The 21,415-nt window shown below is 39.0% G+C and overlaps 1 protein-coding gene across 8 annotated transcripts in view; it reads left to right on the top strand.

Moving 5' to 3' along the window:
• LOC149319380 (patatin-like phospholipase domain-containing protein 4) overlaps positions 1-19,345 on the top strand; it is a 35,691-nt gene extending 16,346 nt beyond the window's left edge. For 7 of the 8 annotated variants that reach the window (XM_089511576.1, XM_089511575.1, XM_089511572.1 and 4 more), the window contains 6 exons: positions 3,077-3,261; positions 9,348-9,442; positions 9,627-9,762; positions 10,724-10,789; positions 14,349-14,501; positions 18,578-19,345. In XM_089511576.1, the coding sequence (XP_089367702.1) occupies positions 3,077-3,261; positions 9,348-9,442; positions 9,627-9,762; positions 10,724-10,789; positions 14,349-14,501; positions 18,578-18,709 (767 nt within the window). In that variant the 3' untranslated portion in view covers positions 18,710-19,345. Of the gene's footprint in view, positions 1-3,076; positions 3,262-9,347; positions 9,443-9,626; positions 9,763-10,723; positions 10,790-14,348; positions 14,502-18,577 lie in introns of those variants that run through there. The other variant, XM_089511579.1, reaches the window with a different exon arrangement.
• The last annotated feature ends 2,070 nt before the right edge of the window (positions 19,346-21,415 follow it).

The following is a 21,415-nucleotide window of genomic DNA, read 5'->3' as shown; positions in this document are numbered from 1 at the left end:
ACATATCTTTTGTATGCTGCTATATTCTCTGAGCTCATACAAGCTCATAAATTGAACTCGTATGAGTTGTTGCAGAAGAAATGAAAGGAAAAATTTAAAAAATACATTTCTAGTGTCACCAACCAAAATTCACAAATCTGTGCAATTTTATTCATATACACAAAAACATAGGTCTTTGAACAATCTCAGATATTCTTCCCAATTGGTGGTCTGTAATCTTCTTGTCCTGGTATTTTTGGACAGTTTTAAACTTTGGGGCTATCCCTTTACTGGCTCTGGAGAGCACAAAAAGGAGTTGCAAAAAGCAGCTCCATTTTGTAGTCTCCAAGGGGCACCATAGCCACGGCGATGTTGCTTTCTGATACCCTTTCGGTGCTGCATCATGTGGATGCCTCACTGGAGTTGCACCATGATGGCGCATGCTGTGTAGACTGGTGCGTGCCAAAATGGTGCCCTAGGGGCAGAGTTAGGGCATCCAGCATCAGGATGCTGTGCCCTAACTTCACCCAGAGGCTGGTGCTTTCTGCCAGCCTGTATAGGGCCTTTGTTTTTATTTCCATACTACAGTAATACAAACTGGGGGCTTGTCTGATTACAGATATGAAAAACATGCTTTGTTCTATGCATTGTGAGTTTCTTCACTGCCGCTCTGCTGAATTGGCTGCTCCTTGCAGGGTGATGAGAAGCTGCAGTATAGTGAAGTTGCATTATGGATTTTGTCTTGCTAGGAGAGCAAGAAGAAAGTGCAGGAATTGCTTCCGGTGGCTGCTCAGTATCGAGTTCCATCTTGTGACTTCACTATTTGTTTGTGTAGATCTGGTTAATATCCAATGCAAACTAGGACATGTGCATCTCCTTTACTCTAATATAATAAATAAGTGTTTAATATTATTTTATCCACAATGGTGTTTTTCCATCATTATCATTCATATGAGATGGAAGTATTTCCCCCAAATTAAAATCTTTATAAAAAAGACTTCCAAAGCAATCTTGTGTGTGTGTTTAAATAGGACAAAGGGTGGAAATTGTGTGTGTTGACTGGTGCGTGCCAAAATGGTGCTGTAGGGGCAGAGTTAGGGCATCCGTGTGTGGTCCCCAGATTACTGTTTGTAGTTAGTTGGGGGCTCTACTAACACCTTTTTATGGAGTTGTTAAAATTAAACCATCCAGTGGTATAGAGAGAGTTAATTTGTATTAGTGATCTTGTTGGATACACTTGATATGTTAACATGGTTTTATGTGTTTTAATCTGTGTTGTATCTCACATTGACCCTTAGGGAAAGGTGGGTAAGAATCATCCTCATCATCATCTTGTGATACATTAGCAGTTTCAGCCTGGGAAAAGATATTAAGGCTGAGAACAGACTGGGAAAGGGAATTTTTCTCTGTTATTAATCTACTTTCAAGGTTATAATAGCTATGTGGAGGAGAGATGGCTTGTGTTTGCTTTATGCAAAGTGATCTTGTAGCACCTTTGAAACTTAACTGAGAGAAAGACATTGTAACATAAGCTTTCATAGACTTGAGGGCTAATCAGACCGGCTAAAAGAGCCGGTGTTTGGGGTGCAGTGGGGGTGTGGTGGACTCATGATGCACACCCCGACTCCACCCCAAAGCTGCCGTCACACTGTCTCCTGGACCTCATGGCAGGTGGCATTATGGCACTCCTTTCATGCAGTGTTGAGATGGTGCACGGCAAAATGAGCGCTGGAAAGTGCCACTGCAGTGGCAAAGGTGCCTTTTTTCCAGCTCCAAAAGGAGCGGCATTTTGCCACTACTTTGGGGGCTGGAAAAACGCTGGATTGGGGCCACAGTGTGCGGTTGCTGCTGTCTCAATCCGGTGCTGAAAGGGGCAGCGGCAAGCTGCTCTATTGGACTGGTCTGTTTCGCCCCTTGGTCTACTTTCTCAGATGAATAGAGTGAACCAGTGCCATGCCTCTTGAGGAAGTAGATCAAGTCTAGGAAAACACATGCTGCCAACCTCTCTCTTTCATTGAATCTCAGAGGAGCTACATGATCCCTTTGCATACTGATATTCCAGACTAACATGGTTATGTCTCTGAATTTAATTTTCTTTTTGTACTTTTGCACTAGTATCCTTTAGAACTCTGTTTTCCACCAGCTTTCCCTGGAAAGGGGGTACATCCCATCCCAGGGGCCCCATACAGCCAGCTAGGAGCTCTTTAGGGACCCAGTTCTAACACTGGTTGTGAGGGAATACTGGACCTGATCTGTAAAAGGGCTGGAATGCTTCTGTGTTAAATACCATTTACTACCAAGTTATTTCCCCCCACTATATCTTATCTCATAGCAGTAATATGTATGAATTTTTGACATCAAACAAAGCCTCGGGGCGGCTTGGAACTACACACACTTCTAGAACAGAAGACTACAACTTCCACCAGCCCCATCTAGTATAGCCAGGACTGAGGAATAGTGAGAGGTGCAGGCCAGCCAAAGCTGCACAATTCCCACCTCTGACCTGAAAATTATTTTTGTTAATTTTACTGTTGCTTACCCAGAGTGATAAAGCATTCTGGACAACTCTCAAGTATGCACATGTGAATGAGATGTACAAATATTACCTAACTGCAAGCTTTTAGTAGGTTTTAGCATTCCTGTTTAAGAGAACATGATGATCAGTTGCACAGTTCTGGCAGTAGTAAGGAAATGTGTACATTTTAGATAGAACCATTGTTTTAAAAAGCTCTGGGAAATGATTAAAAGTGTTGATTATTGTTATAAGTTGCCTACTGGAAGAGGAGCTTCATAATTGCTCATAATTCAATTTTACAACTGATTAAAATTCATGTTGAGAGCAGGTATGTTTAGATGAAATTCCCCTTAGAAAAATTAACATATTGTAATGTTTTGTTCATTTGGATTTCAAAGAACCTCTGGCCTCCACATCAAAGTTGCCTAATATGTATGCACATCCAATCATTTTGGGGAGCTAATGTGCTTTGTACCTTTTAACAATGCAGCATAACCTGCCGGTTCTGAACTTTGTGTTAAGGATCAGAGTTAAAGGTTCCGGGGGAAATATTCCCTTCTAAATGTTCTTTTCCTTCCACAGCAAAAATGAAACATATCAACTTGTCATTTGCAGCCTGTGGGTTTCTGGGGATCTACCACTTGGGGGCAGCATCTGCTTTTTACAGACATGGTAAGAAGTTATTGAAGGTTGTCAAGGCCTTTGCAGGAGCTTCTTCTGGATCTTTGATTGCCACTGTTCTTTTAACGGTGCCAGAAAATATAGAGGTAATTAGAAAAAGAACGTGCAAACTTGAAACTCTACTAATTTAGGATATCAACTAAACCTTTTGAAAATCAGGATCAAAATTCTGTCACAAAACAGCTAAAGGCTACTGCTAGCATATTTAGTCTTGAGAAAGCATATGGTAGTAACAATAAATTTATAGAAAGCATTCTTTTTTTGGCTGCAGATCTTTTGTATATTTGCTACATTGCACACTTTTATGGGAAAGTTGATGAAAGATTTTTTATTTTTATTTTTGAGGCTACTGCTTTTATAATTCTTATTCGATTATTTTATAGTACACACTTAGAAGTGTTTATCATTTGAAGATTTATCATGTAGTTAACAAGATGAAGTTGAGGCTGAGGGTATAAAAATTCTATCAACTTAGTCCTAAAATATTTACTATAAAATGTACTCTATGCCAAAAGCTAAAATAGGCTAGCTGTTATAGCTAACGTAATTGGCAATACCTAGCCTGGGCACATTCTGTTGGCATGAAATAAAAACAATAAATAGCGCTCCTTAATCTGTATCTAAAGCCAGCATGGTGTAGTGGTGTGAATGTTGACTAGGATTATAGGAGACCAGGGTACAAATCTCCATATAGCCACGGAAAACCTCAATGTAAGCCTTCTTCTTAAACTGAGAGTGTGACATACCCAAGGTCACCTTAGAGTCACCATAATTCAAAAATGACTTAAAGGCACAGTGAATTAAAAACTGCATTAGAATTCGTCTTTATTCGTGGGATAATGATGTGATTATTGCAATATCATTTGACGTAGTCTGAAAATCTTCATGCAATTACACGATAGTGACAGGAGCATCCCGTTATGCTCCCATCACTTTTCCCCATGTGAAAATCTCTTCTGCCAGAAAACTCTGATGCCACATCAAACTATAAATCCCAGGATTGCATAGAATGGAGCAATGGCATTTTAAGTGACATCAAACTGCATTATTTCTGCAGTGCAGATTAGACCTAAATGTGAGAGTTAAAGTGCTGTTGAACTGCTTTATTTCTGTAGTGCAGATGCAGTCATAGTCCAAAACTAGTTGGACTAGAGCTATGAGTAATACCTATAGCCTAAGAAGCAGGGATTCCCAGTATATTTCACTATACTTTGCATTATTTTTGGTGTCTGCATTTTTTGAAATATAACTATGGGTGGGGTAGGGTGGAGAGAAACAAAAAGGGTGAAAAAGGGAAAAGTCAGGGAGGGGTGTAATACATAGAATACGAACACGGGCTCAGCATTTACATTAGTAAAACCTTGCCCTACTACATTTACTTGGAGATGGTGGATGTAAAATACAAATCATGCATGACTAATGGTGGCCAAATCTACTGCCCATTGAAGGATGGATGGTGAATATTTGACTTTCCAATCATGGTATATGAGTCTTTTAGGAAGAGTAAAGCCCAAGGTTTATATGTGTAGAATCCTGCTGTGGGTTTTTTTTCCTGTAGTGGGAACAGCTGGGGCTGCAGTGTGACTGAGACAGGAGAGAAGAAACCTTCAGCTAGCCAGCAGCAATTGCTCACTTCAACCTTGCACTCCACCTAAGAGATATAAGGCCAATAATTTCCCTTCTTTCTGAAATGGTCTGTATTCCTGATGCACCTATAGTACTTCATTAGCTATGGATGGTGTAGAACCTAGATTTTAAGAATTGAAAGATGTTGAAAGATATGATGTCCAAATGCACACCAAAAATGTAGAATTAGGTACACATCTCAATTTCTAATTGTCCTCTTTACCATGTATGTGAGTTTGTTGTGTAAACCCACCCTAATCATCTCCTCCCTGCCAGAATTATAAATCTGATTGAGTCTGACAGAAAGTAGCATCATGATAATAGTTCAGTGCAGTAGTTGGTTTTAGATAAGTGTTGATCTCTACAGTTTTCCTAATTGGACGCCTAAATTGAAACAAAACAAAACAGTGAGTGTGTTTAACCCACCCTAGTTACATGCTGCATGCAGAGTGTTACATACTAACCATTTTATCTTTTTGTTTATTTATTCATTCATTTATTTATAATACCATATTTCTGTATCACTTGCCAGCCCATAAGGGCTCCTGAGGTGAGGAACATATGAAAGCAATAAAATAGTACAATGATAAAAATGTTTTTAAAATATATTAAAATTCTTTCTAAAGACTTTTAAAAACAGTCTAAAAATTTTAAGACAGTTATAACAGAACAATTTTGAAACACACAACACATTCTTCTCTGAGATCTCAAATTTCTGACAGGCTCTTATGGAAGGAAGTGGTCTTTCAGATATCCTGGCCCTGAGCAATTTAGGGGTTTGTAGGTCAAAACCAGCACCTTAAATTAAGCTTGGAAGCAGATTGGGAGCCAATGCAGTTCTTACAAGACCAATGTTACATGGTCTCTAAAATGCACACTCAACACCAGTTTGGTTGGTGCATTTTGCAGCAACCGCAGCTTCCAAACATATTTTAAGGGCATTCCCACATAGACTATTACAGTAGCCTAATTGGGAGACTATGGTATTAATCACAAGCTGTGCCTTTTCCACCAGGAAAAGGCACAGCTGGTACACCAGTCGAAACTGGGCAAAGCCACTGCTGGCCACCACAGCAACCTGGCCTTCTAAGAGCAGTGCTGCATCCAAGAGCATCACCAAGCTATAAATTTGATCTTTCAGAGGGAGTGCAATTCCATCCAGAACAGGCTTTTATCTCAGCCCTGTACTTAGCTGGTTTCCCCACTGACTAGTAGCACTTCCATTTTGTCTGGATTGAGCCTTAATTTACTCACTTGCATCCTGTCCTTCACTGCATCCAGACAAAGACGTAGACAAGCATTATGATGACACCCAACTACACAACTCTGAATGTTATAAAGCATAGGGACATCTCCCAGTGCTTCATGTAGATGTTATAAAGCATGGGGACAGTATTCATCCCCAAAGAACTAATGGACAAAAGTCCCAACAACAGTCCCCCAGCACCATCCCCTAAGAATGTTATCCGAGTAAGTTATGCCCTCAAGTCCAATATCAGCCAAAAGATCCAGAAGGATACCACAGTCAGTGTTATTGAATGCTTCTAAAAGATCCAGGAGACCAACAGACACACTCTCTCATTTAAGTAGGTCATCCACCAAGATGACCAAGGCTATTTTCGGTCCATAACCAGGCCTGAACTCAGATTGGAATGGATCCAGGTAATCTATTTCATCAAAGAAAGCCTTGAGTTGTGTTGCCACCACCCAGACTAAGAGGAGTGGAAGATGAGAAACTGGCCAATAATTAATTATCTAGGGAGAGGGAATCCAATATTTTTCAACAAAGGTTTTACATGGCTTCTTTTAGAGAGGCTGAACATAACCCTCTTTCAGAGAAGCATTTACAACTTCCACCGCCGAATTTAGTGAGTCTTTCTCTGGCACATTTCATTAGCAGGTTGGGCATAGGTCTAACAGACTGCACAGTTCACAGAAGATTCCATTTTCTTTAAGATGTTATATTACAGTTATTTTACCCTGTCTATTGACTACAGCAGGTTCTCACTAAGGCCCGCCAGGAGTTATGTTCCAGTCATATAATTTGCCCTGAAAACTACACTAGCATACATGGTGCCATGCTTGTCACTGCCAGTACCCTTAGTCATATGCTCTCAGAAGCTTTCCTAGTCACTAGTAGGGATCACTGTTGTTTGACTAAGTTTTCTCTTAATTTTCCACTGCCTTGTGTACTGTCCATATGCTCAGTGCAGTTGTTTAAGCTGATTTTGCATTTTTACGAGCATTTGTCTTAGTAAATTACAATTGCTAGTCTGTGGCATTAAAAATCACTGAAAATTGTCATCGACAGTTTTCTGTGACTGAAACCTGCATGATTCTTTATAAGTGTTCAAGGGTATATGTTGCTTGAGAAGAATCTGGGAATAGGATGCTTTTCATCATCTGTTCTCTTGGCTGGCAAGAATTTCAGGCAAATTCAGGAATTTCAAATCACTGATTAATCAGAGTAGTGATTCTTTGTTAAATGCTAATAAAATTGATATATTTTAGATTAATCTTCTCAGGGAATTCTTAAAAATTAGACATTCAGTCCTTTTTAAAAACAAAATAGTTCACAATTTGCACTCAGCTTTCCATTTAGTCTATGATTGTTGTTGTGCACCTTCAAGTTGTTTCCGACTTATGGCGACCCTAAGGCTTAAGCCCCTATGACCCTATCATGGGATTTTCTTGGCAAGATTTATTCAGAGGGGGTTTGCCATTGCCTTCCTTTGAGGTTCAAAGAGTGTGACTTGCCCAAGGTCACCCCTTGGGTTTCCATGACTGAGTGGGGATTGGTCTTCAGAGTCCTTGTCCAACACCCAAACCACTACACCATGCTGGCTCTCTAGTGTATGTATCTGAGATAAAAAGAGGATGAGAAATATATTTTGTGGAGTGGCTGCATTGAACATTTTGAGAAACCATAATTTTCTATCCCAGGGCTATAAGGAAGATATTGGAAGCTTTTGCGCCAATATTTGATGTACAGCAGCTTTCTGTGTTGTCCAAACCTAGATGTGTGTGTGGGGTGGGTGGGTCTGTGAACCTAGAAGGTCTGATCCTGTTGACTCTACAAACCACGATGAACTACTAATCCCATCATACTTTGCCATTTAGTACCTTGGCCTGGTTGGAATTTGAGTTCAAAAACATCTAGAAAAGCGAAATAATCTTCAGCAACATTAGCACTATATCTAGATTATTACAATATCTCAATGCAGTTAGTCTGAGAGTTTTTTTCTTTCCTCATTTACCATAGTTAAGATATGTATACATAATGTCAGCAGTGCACTAACTCTGTCCTGTCTGTTGTCCTTCGTGAGAGAGATAGTCTCTGAGGACTTCATCACACGGGGAAAATTAGGTTAAAGTGGTCCAATGCAGGGTCATCCAGGGCGTTAGAGACAAGATTGCAGTTGCTTTTCACATGACGCTGCACGCAAACAGGACAGACTCCAGACAGAAAGTGAGGTGAATCAGGAAATAAGCAATTTTGCAAAACTACCATATTTGCATTTCCATTTCATTTGTGAATTTGCTCTCTTCGCATAATGGCAGCAGATGCCCCCTGTTCTCGAATTTCCCAAGATTCCTTGCTGTCCCCAGGAGAGGGACAGGATCTTCTTAAAAGGATACACACACCCCTCTTCTCCCCCCCCCCCAACTCTCCTCCTCTTGCAGCCTCTAATTAAAGGAACAGCTGATGAGAGAAGGCAGAGGGAGAAGATGTTTTGTAATTCCCCCTGAAGAGGAGAGAGAAATGGAGGACATGTCCTAGAAAAGAAGGGCATCTGGGAGTATCAGCCCTCACTGGAATCAGGCAGGTTTATGGAGTAGCCCCCTCCTCTTTCTCTAGTGTGTGTGTTTGGGTGTAGGTGTGGTTTTAAAGGCATTTGCACAGGGAAGCCTCATCCTTCCTTCCTCTGAAACAGCTTCTGGGACAAAGAGGATTTTCCTCCCTGGTTTCCTTTCCATCTCTGGAGCATGTGTGTGTCTGCACTTGGGGAAAGGACAGTTTGGAGCATGCGCAGAAAAGGCATTTCCAAGTTAGCAACCGTATTTGTCTTCACCATCTGAAACCCAAATTTGCACTTGACACACTTTCTTTGCTTACTAATGTGCTTTTAACCCCTTGTTGTGCTCTGTGTGTGATAACCATTAGCAAATTGGCTTGCTTTTCTAGGATGCCAACACTTTAACCATTTTTGGGATGGAAGCACATAGGTCCCCGTGTGAAAAAGTCCTTAGTGTGTTTTACACTGTATTCCTTTGGCAGGGATGACAGGTTTATTGTTTTATTCTTGTGCAGTGTGGCAATAATTGATATACAAAATAGGAAATAGGAAATGTTTGTGCAAATGCAACTGAGACTATGTAGGGAGGGAATATGTATCAATCATGCTTCTTTGTTCTTTTTCAGCACACATTTAAAGTTTACTTAAACCTATTTAACTTCTTATAATCAGTGTATATCTGTCTCTGTGTTTTAGACATAACAATAAAACGAGTATTTTTTTTTTTGGGGGGGGGTGGAATTTTCCAGGAATGTACAAAAATTATCTATGAATTTGCAGAAGATACTAGGAAGCTGTATTTTGGAGCCCTAACACCAGGCTTTGATCTCATGGCAAAACTTAGGTAAGTATATTCTTAAATTTGGCTTCATGTAAACACCTCAGACAAATGTTTCTGACAAGATTCTTGTTTGGTTGGCTTCTTGTAATGACTATGAGAGAAACAGTACATTCTCTTCTACCTAAATTATTTAGATGGTCTTTAATTATTAAGGCTGACTAATGTTTATTATTCTGTTGTTCTGTAGGGGCTGCATTGATTCGATTCTCCCTCCTAATGCACATGAGATAGCGGAAAATCGTCTCTTTGTATCAGTCACTAGTGCTAAAAATGGAAAGAATCATTTGCTTTCAAATTTTGCCTCCAGGGAGGATCTTGTTAAGGTAGGAGAGTTGCGTATCACTTCTATAAATGAAAATGCATGACTGTCTCCAGGATTGAAGTGTTTAGGTTTTTTATTAGCTGTGGCTTGAGAACTCTTCATTTTATTCACTTTGTTGCTTGAAAAAGAACTGTTGACTAGTTTGAAATAACAACAGCCTGACCTAATATTTTTGAAAACTTTTGCAACAGATTTCTGTATAGAAAACCATGCACACCTAGATACTCCTGAATTAACTGCATGCATAGTTTGACACAGATGGGTATATGAGCCCCCCCATCCAACATTATGGGATGTTGTATATCATTAGAGATGGAGTGAGGGCCAGATTTACAGTAACAAACAACTTCATAAATTGATTCAGTGCCTTCCTCCTGTCCTCTCCCCACTTCCTTTTCTTTTGTGTCTTTTAAATTGTAAGCTTCTTAAGAGGAGCACTATCTTACTTGCTATAAGTATGCAAAAGGATCTTGCAGCACCTTTGAGACTAACTGAAAGAAAGAGGTTGGTAGCATGACCTTTCATTGACTTGAGCCTACTTCCTCAGACTCATGAAGTGCTTTGGGAAGGTATAATTGGAGAAAGTTGTTAAAATTAGCCACTGTTTAGATTTTTGATGTAACACTAGCCTGTGGTTGATCTAAAATGTGATAAGAAACCTCAGTTTTATATCTTTTGATGCAGAGGAGGATAGAAGTGGTATGGTGTCTTTGTGAAAGCACAAGCCTTGCTACATATTCCCCTTGGAACATTAAAACATCCACGGTTTTGCATGATGTTCAGTAACTTCTGTTATTTAGTCATTAGTCTTAAAGAAGCAGCATATCCTGAAATAAACTGAAATATATTTATTATTGAATTGAAAGATACTTATACACAACTAGTATCTTTTACTATAAAACAGACATTATAAATAAGTGAAAACATTTTTTATTTTCCATCCCGTCCACCCTTTTCTACAGGTCCTTCTAGCCAGCAGTTTTATTCCTCTGTATGCAGGTATCAATCCAGTGGATTATAAAGGACAGGTCTGTGTGATTAAATCTCTAATATTTTGGATGCTACAGATATGTGTAGAAAGGAGGAAGGGAAGAGATGAAAAAAATAAATGTGACAACAGCGTTAAGACTAACTGGTTTTTATTTTTACATGACCTTTCATGGATATAAACCCACTTCTTTGGATGCAGTACCAAGGGGTATTAAAGCCTTAGGTATAAAACCTATTTATACAGCTGTGGGAGTGGAATAGAATGTAATCAGATCCAGAATGATGCAAATCATGACTTTGTCCTTAATTTTAAAGGACTCTGCAAGGTGATACAGGTATTTCAGATCTTTACTGTGGTCATTTACAGTTGATGTGGGAAAGCAATAAATCTGCTTACCTACACTCAGCTACCTGGGTTCAAAACTGGATTCAAGAATTTATGTGGATATTGTTAAAACCATGCTCTCAGTTAAGCAGATAAGTGCCAATAAAAGCTAGTGTATTTCAGTATCTCCACCTTACATCCTACTTCTGAAACAAAGGCCCAGTACAGACGGTCCCTTTGCGGTGCGCCCATGACGTGCTAGTGTTGCTCGGGGGCGGGGCATGCACATGGCCCGCAACCCTAGCACATCATGGGCATGCCGCAGCTGTGTGGCACCATTCAGATGGTGCGTGCAGCGATGACGTGCCAGCAGTGCAGTGTCCAAATGGTGCTGTGCCTCTGGCACGTCATTGTGCCGTTGCTATGGCGCTGCTGCGGAGCAAGGAGAGGCGCCTCCCTGGCACCTCTTTTTGGCACTCTGTACTGTGCCAAAGTGACCTTTAAAAAAAACCACTTTCTTGTTGTTATACTCCAAGAGGTTTTCCTCACAAAATCTAAAGCAAGGGTAGACATGCTACAGCTGGGTTTTTCCGTGGTTTTTTTGGGGGGGGGGGGCGGGCTCCTCCAAGACCCTGGAGGACTGTACTGCTACAGCTGCCATTTTGGGTGATAAGAAATTACATTATGTTACTCCTGGTTACTTTTTGGGGTGGATTTCCCTCCCTCTTTTACTGTTTTTAGGTCACCCACCAAAGTTGTCTTAGTATTCTGGAGCATTTCTAATTTTTTTTTAAATCAAAGTTTTTATTTTTCGTGCAAAATGTGGGGAGAGATCCCAGGGCAGCCCCACAGTTGCACAGGATTCTCCTCCCAACCCCTTAAGGCATCTTGCAGCTTGCATAATTCTCAGACTCTCTCTAAAGTCTGTCGAGCCCCTGAGTCTCCTGCATGAATGGAAACTGTGACCAAAAGAAGTCCATTGACTTCTTTTTTTCTAAAAAGGGACTGCAGATCACAGACTTTTCAGAACACTATCTAGGTATGTTTTAGTGAGGACTTTAGAGTGAATTGTTTTGTTCTGTTTCCTGATTCCCATGGTTGAGATACATCTGCAGCCTTAAGAGAACTCTTTGTATTTGTGCCCTGTCCTCTAACCTGGCCTTCCACTGCACCAGACATCTGCATTTCTGGAGCATTATGTTGAATTATGGTTTAGAGGATGAGTAAGAGAGACTTTATCATTTACCCATCCGATTATGCCTTTGTTTGGTTCATGAAGCAGCACATGGCACTCTAAAATGAATGAGCCCAGTTACATAGATTTAGATACCTGAATTTGCTTGTAGATGTATATTCCATTAAGCTTAGTCCTCATGCTTCATGTGCTTCTTTTAAGTGGATTTTAACTGCACACTGTTTCACAGTATCTTTTCTGCTTGTAATATATGTGTGAATTACTAGAAATAATACGTGAAAATGCAACAGGCTCTGAATTATGAAGAGGTACATTTTAATATCATGCTGTGGGAGAAAATAGGTTTTGTTGTAAAGGAGAGCACACTCCCTAAGAACTGAGCTATCTGCAGTGCTGCTGCAACCACGAGTAAGGAACACCAGGGGCTTGAGACTCCAACAGCTTTGGCACGCCTCTTTTTTTCCCCTTCATTGCATGGATAGCTCTGTGTTCATATTCTCTGGAAGGTGTGAGAATTCAAAGTTTGTCAGAGAATGGAGCTCTGCATGCTAGCTCTTCCTTCTACAGTATACACATGCACATTGGCACACAGTTTCTTAGTCCTCAACCTCCCTTCCCACTGAGAAGGTATGAAGGAGAGTTCTATTTTTGTTCTTTTATGCATGAATACAGGACTCTTATTTCAACAGGACTCTGCTAATAGAGTAGCATGGTCAGGAATGAGGGGTCAAGTAGAGGTGTGCACTGACATGTAAAGGGCAGGGCCAGCATGTGTACCTTTTTCCTCCTACCTCATTGGAGCCTTTGCACATTCAGGAGAACCTTTGGATAGAGTTATCCTTGGCAGCAAAACCGCAAGGCTGCTGTACCTCACCATTTATAACGAAAGACCCCATACTATGCCCCCACTGATTCTGCTATAGAGGTTAAGGCTTTGCTGTCAAGAAGATCTTGTCCTAAATTAGAGTGACAATTCTGAGCTCCTCTGGATGTTTTTAAACTGCAGTGCCAACAAACCACTATAACAATGAGAAATACTGGGAGTTGTAGTTAAGCAACATGGTGTGTGTATGTGTGCGCGCACACATTTTCCAGCTGTCACCTAAATGCAATTGTTAGTCCATAATAGAATAAACCTGTCGAGTCAGCCCCAGCCATTAATCCAAAGCCATTCTTCTTCCATGAAAATGTCTCGACCTGCCCTTTTGTATGTTTTTATCTAGAAGCCAACTTTTTTGCTTCCATTCTGGAAATGTTCTTGATAGCATAGATGACAAGAAGCTACACATTTTAAGCAAGGACAAGGGCACTAGAGAGTTTTTAATCTGGCTTCATTTTTTTTGTCTTGTATAATAGTACATTTTCCCATTAGGAGTAGTTTATTGCAGATTAAATGCATGGCAGATGAACATTTACTTGTTTTGTTTACATTTTGCCCCACTCATGGATATTAACCAATTCTTAAATTTAAGATAATGATAAACACAATATAGATGGGACCACCTCTGAATTTTAGCCCCTGATTTGGATCTGGTTTTGAATTTATGTTCATCCAGAAGGTTTGCTGTCTCAACAAACTTTATATTTTACTGGCCCCCGTATGTATTTTCTGCCAAATAACACAAAATAGTCCTATGACCATCTCACAGGTTCCTATAAATCATACACGTGTCTTGCATCATTCTGTGGGTAATGTGCTCTAAGGGGCATACTGTTGTGAGACTGGGAGAATTAAGAAAGAAATCTGACCAATTAGTGAATTCAGGATGTTTTATGGAAGGATGTTTTCTTCAGTTTTATGATCCTCCTGAGGAGACTTGTCTGTTGGGCTGTATAAAAATATCATAAACAGATAAGTAGATTAAATTTGCAAGGTATAAATTTACAAAAAGAAGCAGTTGAAAAAGGACTAGAATACTGTATTTGTTTAGAATTTCATAAAGCTAAGGAAATTTTGGAACAGAAAATAAAACATACCTTAGAAGAGTAGATTTGGAAAAGATACCACAAATATAGAATAATGGAGCAGGTAAAGTATGTTCAGGATATAACAAGGTCAAGTTTCATTTTCTACTAGAAATGGATCGATGGTGGTTTAACCAATGGCCTCCCCATTCTGCCAGTGGGCCGAACTGTGACTGTTTCTCCCTTTTCTGGCCGACTAGACATCTGCCCACAGGACAAAGGACGTATGGATGTCTATGCTAAAGTTGCAAAACAAGACTTAATGGTGAGTTACACAAACAAATATTTAGGGAAATGTTCATGCTAAAACCTGGAAATGCTTGTACTAAAACCTGATCTTGCAGCACCCCCTCCCTCTCCATATATATATATATATATATATATAGTGTGTGTGTGTGTGTGTGCGCGCACACACACACACACACACACACACACATATATAACCCTAGTGTGAAACAAAGATAAATAAATCCAGTCACTAACATAAAGGCATTGCACAAGGCTTAACCACTCTTGTTAAGCAAAGTTAAACCTTATGCTAATAGTTTGGCAACTTCCACATTTTTGTTACTATCTATAAATATTAAATATTATAAATAAATATTATAAATAAAATAAATATTAAATAATATTTTATCTTACATCTTTGGGATTGGTCATGTGCAACATTTAAAGCAAATATATGGCAAAACAAAAGAAGGCCTGACAATGAAACCAAAGCAATATCATCATAGATTCATCGAATCTTAGAGTTGGAAGGCACCACAATGGCCATCTGGTCCAGTTCCTGCCAGGAATATACAACTAAAGCACTCCTGGACAATGTCCATTCAACCTCTGTTTAAAGACTTCCAAAACTGTTCAACTGTCAAACAGCTCTCAGAGTAAAAAAGTTATTCCTAATGTTTAGGTGGGATCATTTTTCTTGTTTTTTGAATCCATTGTTTAATGTTCTAGTCTTCTGAGGCAGCAAAAAACAAGCTTTCTCTATCATCTACATTTGATGATAGCTATCATATCACCTGTCAGTCTTCTCTTCCCCAAGCTACAGGTACCCAGCTCCCTGAGCCATTCCTTATAAGATTTGCTTTTCAAGCTTTTAGCATCTTGGTCACCCTCCTCTGGATGTGTTCCAGCTCATCAATATCTTTCTTAAATTGTGGTGCTCATAACAGAACACAGTATTTCAGGTGAGGTCTGACCAAAACAGAATAGAGTTCCACTACTACCTCCCTTGCTCTTGACACTGTAATCCTGATGATGCAGCTCATCTGATGATAAGATATCATATCAGTTATCAGGGCTCATTTATTTGACTGTACCGATATAAAAATATTTTTATATCACCCTTTATCTTATTACAAAATGTAATAAAATCCTAATGTAATGTATAAAACACCATCAACTTTAGCAATAAAGGACAGAAAATAAGAGAGCTCACATCAACTAACTTAATAAAGCAGTTGAAAATGCCTGGAGAAACAAATATATTTTGACCTGGTGCCGAAAGTACTTAATTGTAATGGAACAGCTTTAGGTGAGACCCATGGTGATGTGATACCAAAAATAATGAGTATGGATCTGACTGAACCTGGTACAACCAGTAAGTATACTGGTTGACCCTGCACCAGTTGCTGTCGCTTAATAACCTACCACATAGGTCTGTTCTGAGAATAAAATAGGTAATGATTCTGGTGGGCAGCTTGGGGAAAAGGCTGGGATGTAAGTGAAATAAATAAAGTTGGAAATTGTTGCCAAGATGGAGAAAACATTTTCATACTCTGTGAGAGGCATCTGTGCCTGAAAAGTTTGCATAGTTGAGATGAGGATCCATTTATAGCCAACCCCCATATCCATGGATTCTGCATCCATGACTCAACCATCCACAGCTTGAAAACATTATTTAAAAAATGCAAACCTTAATTTTTACTATTTTATATAAGGGATACCATTTTACTGCCTTGTTGTATTTAAAGGGACTTGAGCATCCACGGATTTTGGTGTCCATGGAGGGTTCTGGAATCAAACTCCAGCGGATATCAAGGATCCACTGTATTTTGAAGTAACCTCAGAGACGACAGTAAAAAGACATAAAGGAATAATAATAAAATAATAATAATAAAATATTTATTTATATCCTGCCTCTCCCTTCCGGGATCTAGGCAGGTAACAACAGTCCAATAAAACAGATATACAGACAATAATAAAATTTCCCTAATCCCCTTAACCCTCCCTCCTACTGCTAAAAATTACACATAAACATCAAGATACAATACAATATCCCCAGTACAGTGTACTTAGTTACAAATTTTGTAACTAAGGATCAACACAGGTCGAATTATTCCAAGAGACCATCAGGAGAGCTAGTGAACGTGAATGGATGAATTTGGTTAATTCAGCTGGAGGTTAGTCTGGAAAGGCCCGCCGGAAGAGATCCATCTTTAACGCCTTTTTAAACGCCTCCAAATATGTAATATGGCGGATCGCTTCCAACAGGTCATTCCATATTTTAGGAACGGCACTGAAAAGGTCCTCTGGGAAGTCACCACCAGCCTGGTTTTCTTTGGCTGGAGTAGGTTCCTACCAGAGGACCTGGGTACGTGGGAAGGATTGTATGGGAGAAGGTGTTCCCTCAAGTATGCTGGACCCAAGCAATGTAGGGCTTTATAGGTAATAACCAACACCTTGTACTCAGCCTGGAAGCTAATAGACAGCCAATGAAGAGATTTCAGTAACTCCTTGGAGACTAACTGGACAAAAAATGTAATATAAACAATTGTTGACTAAAGTCCACAGTGGACATAAAATACAACAGATTAACATGGCTAGTTATGTATAAATTATATATCTCTTTCAAAAGTGCTTGCATAAAATTTCATGCTCCAGGGGTGCATAAAAATTGTGCTATCCTTTTATTTGGATTAAAATTGGGGAAGAGCAGATCTGTTTCTGGTCTGTGTCATATGTCTCTGTTTTTATCCATAACTCTGTTCTATTCCAGCACTGATCTACAATTTTTTGGAGCTTCCTCTCAGATCAATATTTAAATACACAGTTTAAAGTATATAGTTGCTTAAAAATGTATTTTAACCTTTATTTCCCCCAAAAATGTATGTCTGTTCCAATCTGCACATTAATCTGAGAAATGTAGTTCAGGAACATTTCAGATCACCAGAAGCATCCTTAATGATGATATGAAAAAGTCATGGAGGAATTTGATGGGATTCAGATATCACTTAGGATGTGATGCCTTGAACTCTTTATATGACACAATGGGAGAAAAAAAATGAAATGGGATTTTAGTAGGCAAAGATTCATCCTAATGAGATCAAAAGGGCAGGCAGAAAAAATGATTTAATAAAAAGAAATAATGTAGCTATCATGTACCCTGTCCGTTTTTTAGAATCTGGCAGTACAGTGGTCCCTAGTTATCCACTGGGTTTTAGTTCCAGGACCCCCCGTGGATATCAAAATCCATGGATGCTCAAGTCCCATTAAAAACAATTGGGTAGTAAAATGGTGTCCTTTATATAAAATGGAAAATCAAGGTTTGCTATTGGAATGTTTACTTTTTTGGAATATATTCAAGCCGTGGATGCTTGAATCCATGGATAAAATTCCATGGATAAGGAGAGCCGACTACTATAAAGCTGTTTCCTCTCACTCAAAGCTACTTCAGTCAGACTTTGTCTTATAAGATGATTGAAACTGACAAGAGTTGCAAGTTACAATATTTCATATATTATATGTAGGATTTTAATATACCATAGTGGATGGAATATTTATGAGAATAATAATGTTTAGGACTAGTTAGCAAGAAAGAGTATGGTCCAAAACACATTGAAGAAATAATCCAGTTTGAGACAACTTTAGTTGCCCTGGCTCAATGCTAGAGAATTCTGGGAAATGTAGTTTTGTGAGATATTTAGCCTTCTCTGTCGGAGAGCTCTTGAGCCACAATAAACTACAATTCCCAGGATTCCCTAGCACTGAGTCAGGGCAGATAAATCACTTTCAAACTGGATTGTTTCTGCAGTGTGTTCTGGACTTTTGTTTCCACTTTAACTTCCATATCAACCTCCTATGAAATCATGGAATTTTTAATTTGGTCGGGCACTACAGTTCTCTGGCTGGGAATTCTCAATATCTTTCCCTAAATTGCAAATCCCAGGATTCTAGGTTGTTGCCATGACACTTAACGTGTACAGTAATATAGTCCTACAATAGTTGCCACAGAAGTTGAAAGGCTCACTATATTTAAGGATGTGTTGCCTCAAAATGAAGCTAACCCCAACCAGAAAATATAAGACTCCTTTCATTTGTCTTATTTCTTGTTTACAGTTGTCCACAGCAAATTTTGTAAGACTTCATCAGGCCCTGTTTCCACCAGGCCAGGAGAAAATGGAATCACTATACCAGGAAGGATATGACGATGCTGTACATTTTTTACTAAAGGAAAACTGGTTTGAATAGATTATGTGTGTCAAAAATTAACAAAGTCTGATGGCTGTCAGAGTAAAGCTACAAAACACTCCACAGAGCCCAAGGGATTGCTATCACAATTTCTGTTTATCTAAAATGAATGCCATAGGACTTACATCTGTCACTGTCATACAAGTGTTTATATATAGGTGTGCTGGATGGAATTTGTAAACAGGTTCAAATGCAATGGAATTGTGTAGTAGCAGTTCTGCTTTTTAAAAAAGAATTGGATTTTTGGGTTTTTTTTGTTCTTGTGTCATGTGAATGCCATACAGTATGCAATAATAATTTAAGAAATGTTCAAATACGATTTGCTGGTATTAGTAAGATTTGAGATGTATGCTTGGATTAGGACAGAAAATAGGAACTGTCAGCAGAGAGTTGCATACTTGTGTTCTTTCTCAATTAATCCTGTTTGTGTGTCCATTAATTGACTTATTCATTTTCATTTTTAAATCCAGTTTCCCCCCTCCCCTGCTGGTGTACTCTCAAGCATGAACTCTAATTACAAAGAAGCTGTGGGAGACAAAACAGCTTAATTGCATATCTTTTAATTGTTATGTGTATGTGTTTTGCCATTAGAACATCTTGTTCTTCAAATAAATTCTATAACTTTTTCAATTTTCATTTGCATATGCTGTCTCTTGCTTTCTCTCGTGCAAAACACATTGCAGGTAGGGTGACGATGAAATAGTTTCTAAAGAGATATACGTACACATAGACACATGCCTTGGGCCTATTCTTATATTATACCAGTGGAATGGTTCCTATCCAGAATACAGAGAGAAGCAGAAAGTTATATAGCAATGTGGGAAAACAAATCAGATGCACAATATAAGATGAGTGGCACCTACCTTGACAGTAGTGTATGTAAAAAAGAGATATGGATATTTTAATACATTACAAGGCAAGCATGCATCAACAGGACAACAGCATCAAGCTCAAGGGGAAGTGTAACAGTACCACTCTATAAGTACTAGTATTGGTAGTTGGAATGTATCCAAAGGAGGACAACCAAGATGGGAAAGGTCTGGAAATCATGCTCTGTAAGGAATGGTTGAAGGAGTTGGGTATGTTTGGCCTGGAGAAGAATGATGATTTGATAACAATCTTTAAATATCGAATGGGTTGTCATATGGAAGATGGAACAAGCTTGGTTTTTTTTGTGGTTTTTTTTTGTTGTTTTTTGTTTTTTTTTTGGTTGGTTTTTTTTTTTGCTTCTCAAGAGAATAAGCAGTGGATTTGAAATACAAGTAAGGAAACATTAGGAAAAACTGTCTGACTGTAGGAACTGTTTGGCAGTGGAACAAATTATCTCAGATGGTGTTGGACTTCATTGGAAGTTCTAAAACAGAGATTGGATGGCCATCGTTTGGGGATGCTTTAGCTGTTGATTGCTTCAGTGGTCAGGAGTTGGATTAGAAGATTAGAAAATTCTTCCATTCTATGGAGAAACAAGTTGCATGAAGCAACTCTTGCCCACAGAACATCAGCAAAGGGAATTGGATGATGTAGCCCAAATTGCAGAGGCAACCAATTTACTCAAGAGATTTTCTGTGCACCTGATAATTCACATAATTTACATGTATGCTACCAACATAATTTAAGAAAAATACTATTTCTCCTTGTTTTGTGATTTATAACATATATTTACTAGTGATATTAAGTACTTTGAATTAATGTTTGTCTTATTGCAGTTTGTTCACCATGTTTTGTTACCTGTTGTCTTCCCACAGTTGACTTGCATGCAGTTCAAAGATTATGTATGTAGACCCTGATTGTAATTCAGCACTTGTATAATAATTTAAATAGCCTACAAAGGCATGTTTAAAACTACATTTCTGTTTCACATGTGCACACCAGTGGTGGGTGTGTGGGTTGGTAATTCTTTTAAGTGGCATGTGTGAAATCAGGCATATTCTATTTGATGAGACAGGCTAAAATCCACAGAGATGACAAGTCTAGTGGCAGCTCACTTAACATGTTTTGAAACCATTCAAGACTGACAAACAATTGGAGCATCAAATTTAGTATGTGTACAATGTATGATGCTATCTGTGTGTATCATTATGGCAGTGATTCAGATTGTTAGGCTCTAGTGTGGCAAGTAATGTGTTGCCATCAAGCTGCATGGTTCCTTAATTTCATATTTTGCTAAACTGTAGGACTGAAATGTAAAAAATAAAAGTATGAATATGTAAAATATGTAAAATCTCAGTCTGAGGAAACCAAACCAAATACAAATAATCATTTGTAGTTCCATAGAGAAATAGGCCATGAACAGGCTTGGCCCAGAACAGACAGTAATATTCCAAATTTGCAGCCTGGATTTTATGGAGTTGCTGTGGTGTTGGTGGTTGTGCCTTCATGTCACTTTTAACTTATGGCAACCCTAAAGCAAAATTGGATTTTCTTGGCAAATTTTGTTCAGAGGTTGTTTGCCATTGGCTTCCCCTGAGGTCGAGAGCATGTGACTTGTCCAAGACCACCCATTGGCCAAGTGGGGAATTGAACCTTGGTCTCCAGGGTTGTAGTCCAATACTCAGACCACTACGCAATGCTGTACCCTTTATGGAGTACAGTATTATTTTTCCAGACATTTCAGGAGAAAGTGCTGAGCAACAAAAATGGTTAGTGGTAGGACAAAGAAACTCCTGAAGTTCATAGACCAATTCTAATAAAATTTATACAGAGACC

This window comes from Sceloporus occidentalis, unplaced genomic scaffold, assembly GCF_023333645.1.
Source record: "Sceloporus occidentalis isolate IW3139 unplaced genomic scaffold, rSceOcc1.0.p SCAF_2, whole genome shotgun sequence".
Taxonomy (NCBI): domain Eukaryota; kingdom Metazoa; phylum Chordata; class Lepidosauria; order Squamata; family Phrynosomatidae; genus Sceloporus; species Sceloporus occidentalis.
Note: the sequence above shows the minus strand (reverse complement) of the source record. Positions and strands in the feature narration are given on the sequence as shown.